At 32.6% G+C, this 18,447-nt stretch overlaps 1 protein-coding gene across 2 annotated transcripts in view; it reads right to left on the bottom strand.

Moving 5' to 3' along the window:
• Positions 1-18,447, bottom strand: part of sigmar (Tumor necrosis factor alpha-induced protein 8-like protein sigmar) — a 45,099-nt gene that overhangs the window by 9,965 nt on the left and 16,687 nt on the right. The window contains exon 2 of one of the 2 annotated variants that reach the window (XM_085208394.1): positions 14,275-14,341. The exons of the other annotated variant lie outside the window; for it this stretch is intronic. Coding sequence (XP_085064520.1) covers positions 14,275-14,341 — 67 coding nt within the window. The remainder of the gene's footprint in view (positions 1-14,274; positions 14,342-18,447) is intronic. 2 annotated transcript variants of the gene reach the window in all.

Below are 18,447 nucleotides of genomic sequence, written 5' to 3' on the forward strand. Positions count from 1 at the left end.
AGTCCTTGAGAACAAAAGCTGCTGAGTCAAGCGAGTTATTTCCTTCACATATAATGAAAATTTATGGTGTTAGATAAGGAACTGGAAAGCCAGCCATATTTAATATTTTAATATTTTTGCTCCGGTGTAATAATTAGGGAGCGGAGTGTCTTAACACTAGCCTCCCTCTTTCTACCCTGCTACATACGGGATACAGCGTAAAAATAAAAAAAAGATAAGGCACACAGGTAAAGGAGGTAATGTAAATTTCGGATATACGAAAACATATAGTACCGGTTAAGCGGAACTCGATAGGTAGGTAGGTAGGTAGGTATTAGCATATCGCGTGCTCTACCGACCTTGGCTTGGGACAATCGATCTAATCAGGCGAAGTCAAGTTGACGACTTACAATGTCATGTGCTAAGGTCGTACCCTGCCAAAATGCGGAAGTAAAATAAAGGTTCCTAACGGTATTTCTTTTTTTATACTATGAAAGACTTAAATATATCAATTTAGGTATTACTTATATATAACACTAGTGGACCCGGACGCGGCTACGCCTGCTTGAAATATAAGAATATAATTTGTATAGAAATATAATTTCAATCTAGATGATATGCTAAAAGTGACTATTATATTTATTTTCATAAGGATGAATATCAAAATGACGCGGTAACGAACGCGGTCGCGTAGCGACGACGGTTGTTATTAACATGGCAGAATAAATTGCATGTCAAATTAGAAAGTATTTTAATTTATTAGTACATATGTGTAATGTAATATTATATAGCCTATAGCACTTCTGAAGAATGCAGCTTTCATATAAAACAAAAACAAAGTAAATCGATCCAGTAGATCCAGAGATCTTAGCGTTCAAACAAACAAACAAACAAACAAACTCTTCCGCTTTATTATATTAGTATAGAAGTATAGATTAAGTGGGAAACGGAGTGTTAAGACTGTTGTTGTTGTGCTGTGTAAGTTGATGTCTCTCCTCCTCCCCCTCTGCTTACCCTGTTATATGCGGAATATTGCAAAAATCCTAAACAAATAGACCTCCTTGCCAAGTCGAATAATCAAGCAGTATTACAAATTTCAAATGAAATAATAATAATTTCCCTTCAGTTAAGCTCTAATTGATTCTATAATAGCATTTGAAACATAGTGGCTTCTCTATATTAAACTTTTCGCAAGAATTATTATGATCTATGAATATAGGGTTTTTAAATAAAATGTTACCAAGGTAATTGAAGTCAGTCGTGGGCTGGCTGCGCAGGGGCACAAGCGTGAGAGGTTATGGGTTCGATTTCCACTCGAGGAAGTGAAATATTGTATATTTTTATTTGTTATAACGAGGCAAAGGGCTGCGGCGCGACGTTGACTTCCGCATGCATTGCCTCCAGAATTCGAAGGAAAGTGGGGCACGGAAGTCTTAATGGGAACAGAGTGTTAACACTGAGTTCCCAGGTTTCCTCTGTCTAGCCTGCTATGTGCGTGATACATCGAGAAATCGATAAGCTAAAAAAAACATTATGATAGCCCACTACGCAACATAGCCTTGGCTGTCAATCAAAATATATGAATTATAAATTAACCACGATTCACTCTAATTGGTACAACACCTACCTACATTGTGTCTATATATTATAAAAACATTATTAGTGATGAAAAAAAAATGATTGATGATGTCACTTGCGAAGCTGACGAGGAAGCTGTCGGTTTTTGTGGTTACGATGCAAAAGTAGTAAACCTGTTTAAAATTTGCATAAAGTATTGTAAATTTTGAATCCTTTTTTGGGAACCTGTATTGCGACATAAAAAATATTAAGGAAAAAGCAGCTGGCGCTTTTAAGTTCATTGAATTCAGAATTTATTATGAATGTAAGAATTACTCATGAATATATAACATTTTTTTTACCATCACGCTGTATCCTGCATGGTGAATTCCGCCACTCAACACTCCTCGAGAGTTCGTCGGAAAGTGTCTTAATAGGAATGGAGTCTTAACATTAACACTTAGGTTCCCTCTGATTACCCTGTTATGTGTGGGAAGTTAAAAAAAAGTTAATTCAATTACATTTATTTATATACAAGAAATGAAGTAATGCGTGTTATGGTCATAACTGATTCAATTGTTGTTTAAACGACCGCAACGGACCCAGTGTCGTTAGCTGGGGTCAATGACCTTGCAATAATTGCAACTATCTATAGCAAGTAAATACTACGCGAAGCCAACAAATATTCTGTCTTGAGAGGCTTTTACGGTATTTGTTATTCGTTTATAATAGCTAATTTAAATTATGAAAACTTATATATAATTACGTAGATTTTATATATTTTAAAAGTAATATTATGTTAATTATAATTTTCTTTGGTAAATCAAAAATTACTATTCGAAACAATTTCAATTTCTTACTTTTCTTCTTTCTTTCCAAATAGAATATGGTTATATAAATAAATAATATAGGTTAAATATAATAAAAGTAATAATAAGAAACTTAAACACTAAAACAACCATTATAAATGAAGCTAAGAATACCCAATAGATGCGGGTTCCGTGATTTCCTAATCTTGTGCTTATTTCATCTTTAAATGTCAACGACACTAAATTGTGATGACAATCGCGTACTTAGAGACGATTCCAACGAACTAAAATATCGAAAATATTATTTGAAGAAAGAAAAAGTTTGTTTTTAATGAATTTATTTGGAGAAGAATGTAGAATATTTTCACAAAGAATAATATTTCAAGGTTCGCTTGTGTTTATTTAGGATGCAAGAATAATAGCGGGATAAATCAATACTTATGGAGAAAAATCTCTACTATTATTTCTAGCTGTCGTAACAACTACAATAGTAATTTAAAAATTAAATTTCCATTTTTTTAAACCAGAAATATTAAACAAGAAAGAATTTTATGGTCCCAAGAATTGAATAATTCACGCAACCCTACACCATAAATAATAATATAAGGACGGCAAAGGAAGGGACTGAATTATGTTCACTACTTTACTACATACATACACTACACACTGGACAAGCGAACACGATTTTTACCTAAGAACTGTTCTGCCTAGTTATATAAAAATTTTTGCTTGCCTGGAAAATTTTTTATAAAATACAAATAATTGCATGAAAAAAAACACAGTTTAAAAGTTAGCTAGTTAGGGGAACGGAGTGTGTTAACACTAGCTACTTTCTGCCTACCCTGTTGTGTGCGGGATACAGCGTGAACTAGTTATTTTTTATAAATTAACAAATGATTGCTAATATTAATTTTGAACTCTAACTCCTCTACAATTTAAATTAAAACGAAATATCTACAAAAGTTACTTAACTCAATCAACATTGATATAACATTTGACCAGGGCGAAACACGAAACATTAAGTTAGCATATAGGTTCCTATATATTACACTGTTATACCGACAGAGGAAATTGCCCCCGAGGGCCGCCATTAACCCCTTGATAGCGGTTCACTAAAATAAGTAGTTTTACGTAAAGACTGACAATTTAAGGTTTTAAAAGTATTTTTTTTTGTATATAGCCTAAAATTTTATTTGTATTGTTTTGTATATGAGCTGAAAACAATTCAAATAATAGTTTTAGTTTTTCGAAAGTGGTTTCAATTATTTATTTGTCAGCGGTTTAAAATAAATATTTCGGTCTCTAAATATTTTTTTTATTACTTTTAAAAAATACTTAAGGCAATGACTGCTATCAATTTCTGGAAAATTAAAAATAAAGTGGACAACGGAGAGTTTTATCATTAAGTTTCCTCTGCCTACCCTGCTGTGTACGGGATATAGCGTGAAGCAGATAAACTAAAATAGAAAGAGAATTTATATCTTTCCTGAAACTTAAGACTAATAATAATGTAACTTAAATTGACTCCCAAATTACACTCTAAGGACATTACAGCTGTAATAATCAGACATCCGAAGCTTGTTAACAAGTAAATCGACTTATAAAGTGTTACTTAATGTGTAAATAAACGTAATGTGAACCATTGCCTACTTTGAGATAATAAACTAAGATATTAAGATAAATAAAAAAAAACTTGTATTTTTTCATTGAAACGAATTAAAATATTTTTTGTATTTTTAAAATTGAGGCGAAGCCCTGTGCTGAGTTCCGCCACTCATGCTATGGCTCCAGAATTCGGTGGAAAATGTAGAACAGAATTAACATTAAATTCCCTCTGCCTATCCTGCTACATGCGGGAAAGAGCGTGAAGCGTGATTTATTTATGTTATCAAATATATTTTTGTCTATTTAAATATTAATAAAAATAAACAAATCGCGTAGAATATATCTAGAAGTTTAGTTGCAGACGGGAACCAGTCATTAATATTCAACATGAAGTCATTGACCTTACTTCTAACTTGCATCCTCGTGGTATCAATTTAATACTTAGCCGCAATTGCTGACAGTTCTCCTTGCCTTGTCTAATTAACTTGGGTGGATTTACCCTGGATAGATGAGAACGTTGACTCTGGTAGAGTTTACGCACGTAAATCTTTGAGGTCTTTTAGTACTTACATATATTAATATTATGAGGTTCAGGTTTTATCTATATATATAAAATCGAAAGGTCACTCACTCATCACGAAATCTCAGAAAGTACATGTGCTCGCTAAGACGGGAATTTGCAATATTCGACTTCTAAGGGGTTGATTTTGGGGTTGAAAGTTTGTATGAAACTTCGTTACTACAAATGCTAGGAGTATCAAATTTTGCATAGACGTCACTAGGACGTAGTCATGGAGACAGAAATTAATAATAACATAGTTCACGCGGGTGAAACCGCGAGCGGGCCGCTAGTTTCGTATATAGCAGAGTAGACAGAACCTAGTGTAAAGACACTCTATTCTCCGTCTTCGAGGCACTACATGAAACTCAATGACGCACTTCACTTCGTAGAGCTGGGTAAAGATTATTAATTAATCCTGAGTGGGAATTAAATCTACATCGAGTTTACAGTTAGAAGCTGTCCTACTGCATCACGTTGTTGTTATTATTATTAACTAGCGGCCCGCCCGCGGCTTCGCCTGCGTGACCTACTTTATTATTAATTTCTGTCTCCATGAGTACCTACGTCCTATAAGTGACGTCCGTGCAAAATTTGAGACTCCTAGCATTTGTAGTAACGAAGTTTCATACAAACTTTCAACCCCAAAAACAACCCCTTAGAAGACGAATATAACAAATTGCCGTCTTAGCGAGCACCTACGTCCTATAAGTAACTGCTATGCAAAATTTGAGATTCCTAGCACATGTAGTTTCTGAGATTTCGTGATGAGTGAGTGACCTTTCGATTTTATATATATATATATATATATATATAAATATATATTATAGATATATATAGAATATATAGAATAAGAAAAATACTTTGATAAAGAATTTTGTTTTAAACTAGAAATAATCTAAAACCTGTTGAGAACTCTACATACAGTACTTCCATCAACAACTGTAAAAGCATTTGCATGTTAGGTGTAAATGCGGAACGCAGCTTTAGACATCACAATCCCATAAGTATTTTATTTTCTTTTTTTCTTCAGGACATTTTCTTTCGTATGTTCGTAGCTTTTACAATAATGACTTAAAATTACTCTTTTTTTAGGTTCACGCCAGAGGGAACCTGGGAACCTAGTATTAATACGCGATTCAAATTATAAACGTCTCTCCTATATATCCTAAATTATTAATTATTATAACTAAACATTATAAAAATATAGGAGGGCAACTGTAAACAGTAAGAAATAAGATTTTAATACATATTTATCATCTCCAGTTTAATATTCTAAAGAACAAAACCTTCACATATGTATAGGAGTCTCCTACAGACAGAGACAGAGCTCATAAAATTGAATATTTACGTGATACGGCACACACCCTGCTCGGGAATAAATTGAATGTCAAACATTCTATAGGTATAAGCACTGAGAAAATTTCAAACAGCGTGTGTATATAAGTACTGGGAATTTAGTATAACCTGCTGCTAAGGATTTATATCTATAGATATATATTAGATAGTATGAAAATATTGCGTGACAACAAATATTATTAAAGTCCCTGCTTGCTCGTTTCCACGCTAACTTCTATAGTGAAATATCTTTAAAGTCTCATAGGAACATAGTAAGGAATTTATATGAAAGTTATTAAATAATACTAGTATTTTCATGATGTATCCCGCATTTAATAGGGTTAAGCCAGAGGGAGCCTAGTGTTAAGACACTCCGCTCCCCACTTTTCGCCGAATTCCGGAGACATTGCGTTAGGAGTGGCGGAATTCAACGCTGCGGTTTCCCTCGACACCAGAGCGAAGAAATTAAAATATTAAATATTTCATTTTCTCAAGTCGGAATGGAACCAAAATTTAAATTCATTTTATTACAAAATCTCATACTACGCTGAAATTTTGCCAAATTCTACTCTCCGCCTTTGAGCCATGAACAAAAGCGACAAAGGTTTGAAATAAAAGCCTTTTCCACGGGTCACTCGTAAAGCTGGCAACAATCGTAAAACTAACGTGCGATTGTTACTAGGGCCCAAACATTTTGACGGAAGAAGACTTTTATAGTAATAGCAAAAAACGTAACTCTGAAATTTGATTCATAGAAAATCCTTTATTTTTAGTTTTACTTAAAAAAATAATAATATGTGTATATAACATAGTTACTATAGCTAAAAACCCTTTAATTTATTCACTAAGCCACATAATCCATAAAAATTTTATCATAATTTTGACCATTTCAGTAGAAACAGTACTTTCTTCAACTCGAGGCCGAGCTATTAAGCTTTCAGAAACTTCTTCATCATTCGAGAAAAAAATATCAAAAGTAAGAAAAATCCCACAATGAAATCTGCGCAGCCATCCAAAGCATCAAGGCATCCAGGACTCGCCAAGCATACTATACCTAAACTATGTATGACATGAATTCCACGCTACAGTAACCATTCCATACAAGATTCCATTGAAAATTCCATACAAAATCCCATACATAATAAACATAAGTGAAATGGTGACTGTACCCTAAGGTCACGATGCCGCCTGCCTTGTCGCTGATGACATTAACTAATTACCTTCACTTAATTAGGACGATCCTAATTTATTATGTTAAACAGCCCTGCATACTTATCGTTCAAGGTTTCTACTTAATAAGCCTTATGTTAATTTACTTTATTTTTTGTTATTAATATATGCTAGCGCGGGGTTTAGTTCCGGCACTAAGAACGCAATATATGGAAAATTATACGGAAAGGGAGAAACAGGTTCCTAATAGTAGGTTTCTGTATATTTGGCAGAACTTGTAAGAGAAACATGTATGGCAAATAGCGCCAAATATGCCATCATAATTATTATATTAACAAGAATAGTTTACAGAACACTTTTATTAGTTTCACATTGTATCCCGCACATAGTAGATGGATCTAGGGAATCTAGTGCGAAGACGATCGACTTTTCTAAATATTTCACCCCCTGAGTGAAAATCGCCCCTTTACAGTCGCATCCTTGTGCCCCTGAACTATGGGGGTCTCATGAAAAATTAAAAAATCCTGAATCTTATGAGCGAAATCAACAATTTTTCAGCTGAATTTAGACGTTATAACAACGGATATATTGATTGAAAGTATTCTAAAAGTGTGATCGATTGCGGTAAAGCTCCACAGCGGTAAAGTTTGTAATTTAGATTGATCCCTTCTGTATTCTCTCGATTCGGAAACCTAGCAATCCGGAAGAATTGCGATTATTTAAATAGAAGTTACATTTTAACAATTTTATTATTCCTACAGACAGCAAAAATAATATTAAAACGTGGCGGGACTCGAACCGCCTCATTGAAACCATCTATCAAGTGACACGGGTTCGAATCTCGCTTCGTTTAAATTTTTACACGTACTACTTTCCTTACTAGACCGACTGTGTTTTCCTTACTAGTTAAATTTTAACTCAACATTGAATTACTACGATATATTATGAAGCTTCACGTTGTCTGCCGTATACCAGGTAAATAGGCAGAGAGAACCTAGTGTAGAGACACTCCGTTGAAAATGTAGAACTAAGTGTTTATTACGGAATAAGGCGCTAAGCTAAAAAAATATTATTTCCATTTAGATATGTCTTAACGTATGTTTTCAAGTTACTATATTACATAGAGATAACCATGTATATGCCTAGTACTTTATCTTTTATAGCAAATTAGGTATAAATAGATATATTAAACGGTAAGTAAACATTTCAATTGAAGGTAATTACTACTTTTAAGGCAACTAGCAATGTTAATAGAAATATTATACACTATGATTGAAAGCACCATAAAAGTCTAGAATAAATTTATAATGAAGGAACAACCATTTAAGGCTTTATCGATGAAAAAGTATATTATTAGAAGAGAATCTAAGCAAATTTACTTTGTAAACCATGATTTACAGTTATGAAATATGAACTGATACTAAAATAGTCTTTCGTTTTAATTAACTAAGATTATTCTTTGGTGTATATTTGATTTAAACACCTTTTTCTATATTTCGATTCTCTTCTCTCTCTCTCTCTTCTCGACCAAAATTTAAGATATGCAAGAAAATTATATTATATAATTTATATACTGAAAATAAAAAGATACTAAATAAATTATAACAGCCACGAGGCAACAAACTCCTTAACTTTTTTATCGAACGTCTCCTTACTTTACGTGTCTAGAGCACAGATGCGCATTAATAATAAAGTTGTTCCCTTGTTTTATGTAGTTTTTGAACTGTAAAACTCATGAGAATATCAGATTTATTAAATTCTAACTAAGGCCCTTATTTATAAAGCGCTCTCAAGTCTGAGATCGATCTTGAGATGCCGTTTTCTTTCATAAATTACATACCTTACTACGTTTTTTTATCAGAATTTCTGATTTTGCAATCTCTTAAATTTATGGAAAACATATTCAATTTGGTCTGAAGTTTAAATTATTTATTGTAAACAAGTTTTATGTATCCCTCATAAAGTAAGCTATGCAGAGGGAACTTAGTGTTAAGACACTACTTTCAAATAAATTATTATTTAGTTTGAACACTAGGTTCCCGGCGGCGGGTCTCAAGCAAACCGAGGGAGTCAAATCATTTATATACATACCTACAAATATCTACGTGAAAATTCTGACCACAATACGGTAAAATGTGCAAATAAAAATAAAAGTTTCATCTTAGAACGACCAGCAATAATTCTCAGTTTATAACGTCGACCACTGACCATTTATTCTATTTTATTATTTATTTTTTCCAATAAAGTTTTTAATGTCATATTGCGAAGCTTAGATGCACTGTCACCGACTAACTTTGAAAGTGGCTGGTCCTCTAGGTCTAGACGACAACAAACTTATTCACTTAGGCGGACAGGTTTAGCGAAAAGTTGTTATATTGCTAGCCTTTATTTCTTTTAATATATATTTTTTGTTAAATTATTCTTATTTTAATCGTAATTTATATATAAAAAATGTACATTTCTAATTTACTAAAGAACTATCTACAATTTTTTTTTTCAAGCAATACGCTTTACCCTGCACTTAGCAGGGTAGGCCTAGGAACTAGGGAACCTAGTGTTAAAACTTTTCGTTCCACACTCACCGCCGAATTCCGGAGCATTACATGTTAAGTTGCAACTAAAGGAAAATACATATAAGATATATAATTTCCTCGAATGAGAATCCACTACCTTTACACTTACAGTGCCTCTTCCCCACTACTTTACTTACTATACTAAATATAAGCATCTTCTTAGCATCTCCCAATTCAGATTCACAGTTCTCATAGTTAACCAAAGGAGTAATTTAATAGTGTTATTCTCTAAACCAGCTAATCAGGTTAGGATACTTGTAACTTCAGAATGTGGAACGTATAGTATCCTTGACACGGCTGGCCTGCTTCATACATTACTTAGCGTCCTTAAATTAGACATTGTACAAAGACGGTAGAACAAAAGGAATTATTTCTTGATAATTGCACTAAAGAAATTTGGCTACCATGGCGAAGTGTAGCTGCGATGGTTGTGAGTACGATTTCCACAGAGAAGAATGAATTAATCTTATTTCTTCGCTCTGATAAGGTAGAACTACAGGGTTAAATACCGCAATTTGAAAACATTGACATTTGACTATTTAAATTTGGAATCAGAAATGGGAGAAGAACTGCCTGACACTGGGTTCTCTTTGCCTACTCCTCAAAATATGACATAGAGCTTCACTGAAGAAAAAAATATAAGCTGTCACTTTACATTTATAAACACAATAAGATATTAAAATACAAATAAGAACAACCAATACTACACGTAACATACATGTACATAAAGCCAAGTATATCAGGGAAAGAAATAAGAAATATATTGGGAAAGAACCTAAAAGTAAATAGTTTCGACGATAAAACCTTAAAGCCCATTTCTAAGTGCCTATTTATAGGCGGGTATTACCTAGCCCGATTCCTCGAACAAAAGTGTGGAAGTTTAATTTTTATAATCCACATTGTATGTGTATTATCTTTTTTTTTGGCAAAAGCAGCTCTTATAGCTATTATGTAGTAAAAATGTCAAAAAATCGCTTTCTTTTTGTTTTATTGTAATATATAGCTTTCTAGAAAGAAAATGTAAGGCGTGGGTATTAAGACAATTATCATTATAATTAATTTTATCCCGAACAGGTTTCGAATCCACACTGACAGTATTTAAATTTGTTACCAGTCCCAACCGTGCCAACACATCCTCAACACCACAACGGCCTAAGTAAATCAAAACCATCAAAACAATAAAAATTATAGCCAATTTAAAAATCGCTTTTTCATCGTCCTTTGATTGACCTTGTGAGGACTTTCATTTCTCGAGCACAGAGAATCTGGGCATATATTTTTTCTTCATCATTAAAACTTTTCTAAGAAATATACAACAGCTGCTATATCATAGCGCATTCGGCCTTCGATTATTCTTTTAAAAAGCGTTGTCATGACAATCGGTGGTATGTGTACATACTTGCTAGTCTTGAAGCCTTCGTGGCGCAGTGACACAGCGTGTGTAAACGTGAGAGTGGGTTCGATTCTCAATCCAGACAATAAATTAATTAAATTAAATAATTTCGCTTTCATAACAAGGTAAAGCCCGGTATTGACCGCTACTACCTAACATCACGAAAATTCGGCGGAAAGTGGGCAACAGAGTGTTTTACCACCGATTATAGATTCCCTTTACGGGATACAGCGTGAAGTTAAAATAATATACAGACTACTCTATTAATATAGTAAAACTATACCGATAGTCGTATATCTTCAGTTCTAACATAAATACTTTAATTCCTCTCTTGAAGAGGGAAATTCGCAAAGTCACGCTACTGAACTCGGTTAAGCGGAAGAAGTTAGTCACGGCATTCGTAAGATGTTTAGGTTTTATATTCTACTAGCGGACGCGCGCAGCTTATTTGCACCCTTAGGGGTGAATTAAAATAAACCACGAAACATGTGTTCAATGAAATATTTTTAAGAGTCTAAATTTCAAATTTTATAAAAATCGGTGGCAATTTAAAGATTTTTCCATACACACTTTCAACACCTTATTTGCACCCTTAGGGGGTGAATTCTAGAAAACCATGAAACATGTGTTTAATTATATACGTTTAAGAGTCTGAATTTCAAATTTTATAAAAATTGGTGACGATTTAAAAAAAACCTATACAAACTTTCAACCCCTTATTTGCACCCTTAGGGAGAGAATTCTAGAAAACGATGAAACAAGTCTTCAATTAAATACTTTTAAAAACCTAAATTTCAAATTTTATAAAAATCGGTGCCGATTTAAAATTTTTTCCATACAAACTTTGAACCCCTATTTCACCCCTTTAGGGTTAAAATTTTTCAAAATCCCTTCTTAGTGGATGTCCAGATTACGAAAGTAAACTTTTGTCCAAATTTAACGTTTCTACCATCAGCAGTTACGGCTGTGCGTGCGTCTTACCTCAGTCAGTGAGGACAAGTCCTTTTATATATATAGATGTCGGTTTGTACCAAATTAAAATATATTTTGTATTTTCATTTTTTTTTTATTTCTATATAGGGGTAGCCAGATGAAACCTGGGAACATAGTGTTAGACTCCGTTCCCATTAAGACACTTCCATTTCCGTCGTGGCGCAGTAGCACAGCGACAGTGAACGCGACGGTAGTGAGTTCGATTTTCATTCGACAAAATTAATAAAACGCGGCGTTGTGCTCCGCCATTTAACACCCAAATAATCAAAAATTGGGCGATGCATGGGGAACAGAGCATCTTAGCGAAAGATATGGGTTACTGCTATATGCGAACAACAAAAAAAAAACAATAAATAGGTAATAAAAAATCTATAAGACCAGCTAAGATATATAAATCTGAAACGGTGACAAGTTGACGGTACCATGGACAGCCGCGCCTGCACCTTGACCAGCGGAATCAGGGCACCGTGGATGCAGAGGTGCAGCACTATTTGTTTTGTTAGTTTATTTGTATAAAAATTCAAATGCATCCAAATACATTATTACTTAGAATATATTGCTAGCATTTAAAAAATAGTATGACCTAGATTTATGCTATTTGCTGTATTGTATGACGTAAGAGTGTAAATACTATGCTAATTTAAAATAAGTAATTTTAATTAAATGTTTAAATATTATGAGAAATTGATTTATATATTGCATTAAGTTATTTATTTAAATTTATATTTCCATTACTTCGCTCTAGTGTTGAGGTAAATGGTGGTGTTGAACTCCGCCATTTAACACGCAATTTCTCCAGAATTCAACGGAAAATGGCGAACAGGGTCTTAGAAGTAGGTCCCCTCTGCCTACCTGCTGTGTGCGGGATACAGTGTAAGCTGATTTATATTTACATTTTATATTATAACGCATTAAATTATTTCAGGCATCGAACCTATGAATGATGCAATAGAATAAAATATGTATGCATAATAAATTTCTTTGTCAATTCAAAAGTTATATAGCTAATGTAAATTTTAACCTATAGAACGTATTACATGGTAACGAGTTTCAGTTTTATGTTGTCGAAAACTTCGCCCTCTCGTTTTTTATCGTTTTTTATCATCACAACGAGAAGCAATTTCGGGGCAAATATTTTTGGCGAAGATTCTAGAATAAAGGCCGGGCAGGCGGAAAATAAGATGAAATTGAATCTACGTCCCCGTTCATATAAATTAGGGTTGGTCTTGGTGACATTTTTCGATGACTATGTAATATATATATATATATATATATATATATATATATATATATTATCTCAAACTATGTCCAAAATGTATTTAATATTTGTTTTAAAGAAAATTGCAGTGTTTGGTCTTCATTTATTAATTGTGCGGATGCGGAGAGAGCGGAATTGTGAGAATTAGATACTACTATTGTACATATCGCACCTTTAGAATTATAGAGATCATTTAAAAATATCAAATTTTGGGAAACGTTAAATAAAGATGTGTACAATTACGTTTTTGTACAAAAATTAGGCTTAATAATTATTTTAGATGATAGAGTAGTAAATAATTTTTAAATTAATTGTTGATTTATTTATTTATATATATTTTTTCTCTCAAAATCATGATCTTTCTTCGATTAGGTCACTATAATTGTAAATATGCGATATATGTCCTAGATTTGAACCGAAATACTAGGTACTCCTATGTCAAATCCTGGATTTCAAAGTTTGGAGATGACAAACTTAATATAGGTGGTGGTTTTTCAATACATTTCAACAATAATAAACACATATTTTCTAGGAAAATTGCCAACCATGACATAGTATAGCGTTTCCTTTCGCTTGCTCATGTTTAATTCAAAGTTGTCTAACGTATTGCCACCATAATAATAGAAAGCCAGTTATCATAACCGACCCGATACACTCTATTTAGTTAACCGACTTTATATATATAGAGATATTTGTACTTTACTTGATAATATTTTTAAAAAAAATTTTCTTAAATAAGTTGTTATAATAGGATTTCGATGCAGCTCGATAAGAATCTGTTGTATTTCCGGTGTGCATTTTCCCTTTTAATTATAGAATATTACTTATTATAGAAAATTATAGAATATTATGCAAAGTGTTTTAGATATACATGAATGATGAAGGAAAATATTGTTATTATAATTAATAATACTATTTTAGTGTTTGAGGATAACAACAACTAAAATTCTGAAAAGCAAAATATATGACGTAATAGAATATTAAAATGCCAATATAATAAAATTAAAAACAAAATAAATTAAATAAAAAAAAAAACTTACAAGTGGCTACCATGAAGATAACTTCAAAAAACTCGTGCCAATAAATAATACGCGACACATTCAGCTCCTGTAAACAAAAAAAAAATAAACAAAATAAACAAAAATGAAATAATAATTTTAAAATAAAAAGAAATAAAAACTAAAAATTATATACATATATTATACACGTACATATTTATATTATAGAAGTATAATTTATAAAAGTAATAAACCAATTGAGAATATCGTGGCGCAGTGGTGGTAGTGTATGACAATCAACGCGACGTTGTAGGTTTGATTCCTATTCGATGTAATGAATAGTTTTCATTCCTTCGCTCTGATAACAAGCAAATTCGCGGCGTTAAGTTTCGACGCGCAACACGCAATTTCTTCACAACTGAGTGGAACGGGAGAACGGAGAGTATTAACTCTCCCTCCATGCCTTCCCTGCGTTATTCGGAAGCCAAGAATCCCCTATTTCTTTACACAAATAATAATTTCTTACGAAACAACCCTTCTATGGGTTGACTTCGTAACATTCACACGTTATTCAAACAATCAGTATTAAACCTTAGAAGTGTGGAAACAAGTTAAAGCTGTTCTCTTCATCATATAGGTTATCACCTTAAGACTACTTAGAGAATGGATTTAAAGGCGATACGTTTTCCCATGAGAAAGTAAAGTAAGACATTTATGACTTGTTTGACATAAAAGTGGTTATAGTTTCAATTAATTATTTCCTTTTGCAATTAATAATACCATACAAAGCAATTATAAACATAATATATAATTAATATGTATTAGTTTAAAAATACATAATATAGAATGATAATCCATACGTATATTATAAATTCGAAAGTAACTCTGTCTGTTTGTCTGTCTGTCTGTCTGTCTTTTACGCAATCAGGGCCAAACCGCTAATTCTATTGTGATAAAATACACATATAGAGATACTTAGGGGTCTCGGGGTGAACATAGGATACTTTTTTTTCTCATATTTGTAATATTTTCGATATATACCAATATATTAAAATACTTATTAATTTGACATACAATTTATTTCGCCATGTTAATAACAACCGTCGCGTTGCTAAGCAACGATTTGCAAAGTTTGTTGTTAGAAAACGTCACCCAAAATGAGCTTGCTTAACGCATCTCTCTATTGAAAACTGTACATAATTTCATAAATATATTTAATAAATATTCGTATAGTTCAAGCGGGCGTAGCCGCGTTCGGGTCCACTAGTTACATATATTTCCAATAAATACGATCATGTTTCGGTGTTGACAGCTCTATTAAATAAAAAAAGAAATCTACTACTCTACATAAAAAAAATATAATAATAATGATATTACTAAACTTTAAATAAGTAATTATAGGAAATTATAATATCGATCGAGGCCAGTCATGGAGCAAGGGACAGTTTTGGATTCGATTTCCATTCAAGAAAATGAATAATCACGGAGCAAAGCACGGAGTTAAGTTCCCACACATCATGCAATGCTTCCAATATTCGAGGGAAAATGAGGAACGGAAGTGGCTTAATGGCAACACTACGTTCCCAGGTTTCCTTTGCTTGTTTTACTGTACGCGGGATATAGAGTGAGATGAAAAAAATGCTGAAAATAAATAAAAAAGTAAACATTTAAATAAAAATGTTACGTGGAACTGTAAACTAAAGCATACCGTCTACGATCCATGACAGTTATATCCTAGAGTTATATTTAAATCCTTTTATCCTCCCTTCCGGATGCCGTAAAAATGGATGGACACATGCACGTTCTAGACAAAGTGCTGGTATTACGAGAAACCTTACTTATTTCGAAGCGATTTGCGAAGGGAAAAAAAATGCAAGTACAAAAAACAAATATATATGCTTTTCTGTCTTAACTATAATAGAGAATTAAATAGACATTTAATTATATATAAACAGGCAAACAATATATACAAATATAAATTATTTAGTTATTATAAATCTATATATATAAAATCGAAAGGTCACTCACTCACTCATCACGAAATCTCAGAAACTACAAGTGCTAGGAATCTCAAATTTTGCATAGGAGTTAGTTATAGAACGTAGGTGCTCGCTAAGATAGGAATTTGCAATATTCGACTTCTAAGGGGTTGTTTTTGGGGTTGAAAGTTTGTATGAAACTTCGTTACTACAAATGCTAGGAGTCTCAAATTTTGCGTGGACGTCACTTATAGGACGACGTAGGTACTCATGGAGACAGAAATTAATAATAACGTAGTTCACACAGGCGAAGCCGCGGGCGGGCCGCTAGTATATATATATATTTAAAACCATTATATCTGGTCCTACTTCGGAAGTTAGAAATCATAGTATCCTTCGTATCCGTTAACGGAAATACAATACGCTTTGAGGGTTGATAAAAACTAATGCTCTATATCAGTTCCTTATACGTATCCTGTGACAGGATTTTTGTACTACGATAGTATTACGTTAGATAAATAGAAAGACCGTGTGATCAAAAAAATATATGTATTTGACTGTTAGTATGTGTGTTCGATTGAGCTGAAATTTAAATTACGACTTCAACTTAATTTCACCTTCTGATGACAATGGAATTATATTCAAGCCTATTAATCCAAAATGGCCGCCACAACAAAAATGTAAATTTTTACATAATTTCCGATACGGGCGTCAAATGAAAGGGCTCGATTTGTATAATACAATAGGTACACCACGAAAAAACATAAACTAAGTTTATATTTAAGAAAGTTTTTTAAAATAATATTTTATTTAGTATAAATTTTACGAAACTTTATATGCTCGACTTTCTAAGGCCATGTTATTTTATAAATAGCCTGTGAAACTACAATGTCTAATAATAGTAAGCATAATGATATATTGAACAAAATATATTGTATTACTGCTGCTTATAAGGAAATTACAATATAATTATATATTTATAACCATGTTATGTTTTCATTTGTATATTTTATATGTTATTTCTTGTTTTCCTCCTTGTTCAAGTTAATTTATATGATGTTTGTATGACATTACCATACTCCTTATCTACGAAGTCAAAGATGACTATTTTTGCTTAAATCCTTAAAAAAACGTTACAACATGAGAATGAGTATTTACTTAAATATACTGACTTTGATAAATAATTCATAGTGTATCAAATATTAAGCAACATAAAAAAATATTTAATATCTTGAGACTGTTTCTTATTGAAATTCCTCAAAAGAGGAACTTGTTAATATAGCGTATGTTGCTAGCAATATCAAAATGCTGTACATAGATAAAAAAACCATTTGGTTTCCCTCTAAAAACCAGACATTACAGATTTGTAAAGATTTAATATAAATGAAAAAAATAAAAGTTTATTGTATCGTTCTACATTTACATTGGAATCGCGCAACGAATATTTAATATGTGAACGAAATATGATTTCGTTTTATTTTCACATATTTAAAGCAAAACGTGAAATTGGTTGGTATATTTTGTTACTCATATGTAAATACCATAAAAAAGTTATTTGGCTAGTAGTAATAGGGAGCTTAGTGCTAAGACACTCCGTTCCCAACTTTCCGCCGAATTCTGCAGGCATTGCGTGTTGAGTGGCCGAGCTCAACGCCGCACTTTGCCTCGACACCAGAGCGAAGAAATGAAAATATATCTGTTTTAAATAAATATTTCATTTCTAAGAGGGGGGATCGAATCCACAACCAGTCACCTTTAAAGTCACTCTTTGTGCCCCTGCACCACGACTGGCCTAAAATGTATTTAAAGCAAATCGTTTCAATAACAATAAGTATGCTTCAAAATTGTTATCTCGTCACAAAGCGCATTTAAAAGCGGTATCTGCATTTTGACCGGTTTCAAGTTATAAATACCATCGATTAAAGTCCATGAGTCATTAGGAAGAGGTAAAAATACTTTGATGCTGTCCAGGACAGCAATGCAGGTGGTGGCTATAAACGTTATTGGGATATTCAATTTTGTGCAAGACGTTAAACAAAATAAATAAGTAATTTTGATGTATATAATAAAAGGGTGGAAAATGTTAGTAAATATTTATCTGACCATCACACATGATGACTGTTGGTTTGTTGGTTCGAATCTCATTTGGGGGTTTGTTAATATTTATTTTAATATCTCTTAGTCTAGCTGATAATAATTGAATTTAACTATTCAACACGTCGTGGGGTCTACTAAA

The sequence above is a fragment of the Heliconius melpomene genome, chromosome 4 (assembly GCF_056956725.1).
Source record: "Heliconius melpomene rosina isolate 202511_hmr_F chromosome 4, ASM5695672v1, whole genome shotgun sequence".
Taxonomy (NCBI): Eukaryota; Metazoa; Arthropoda; class Insecta; order Lepidoptera; family Nymphalidae; genus Heliconius; species Heliconius melpomene.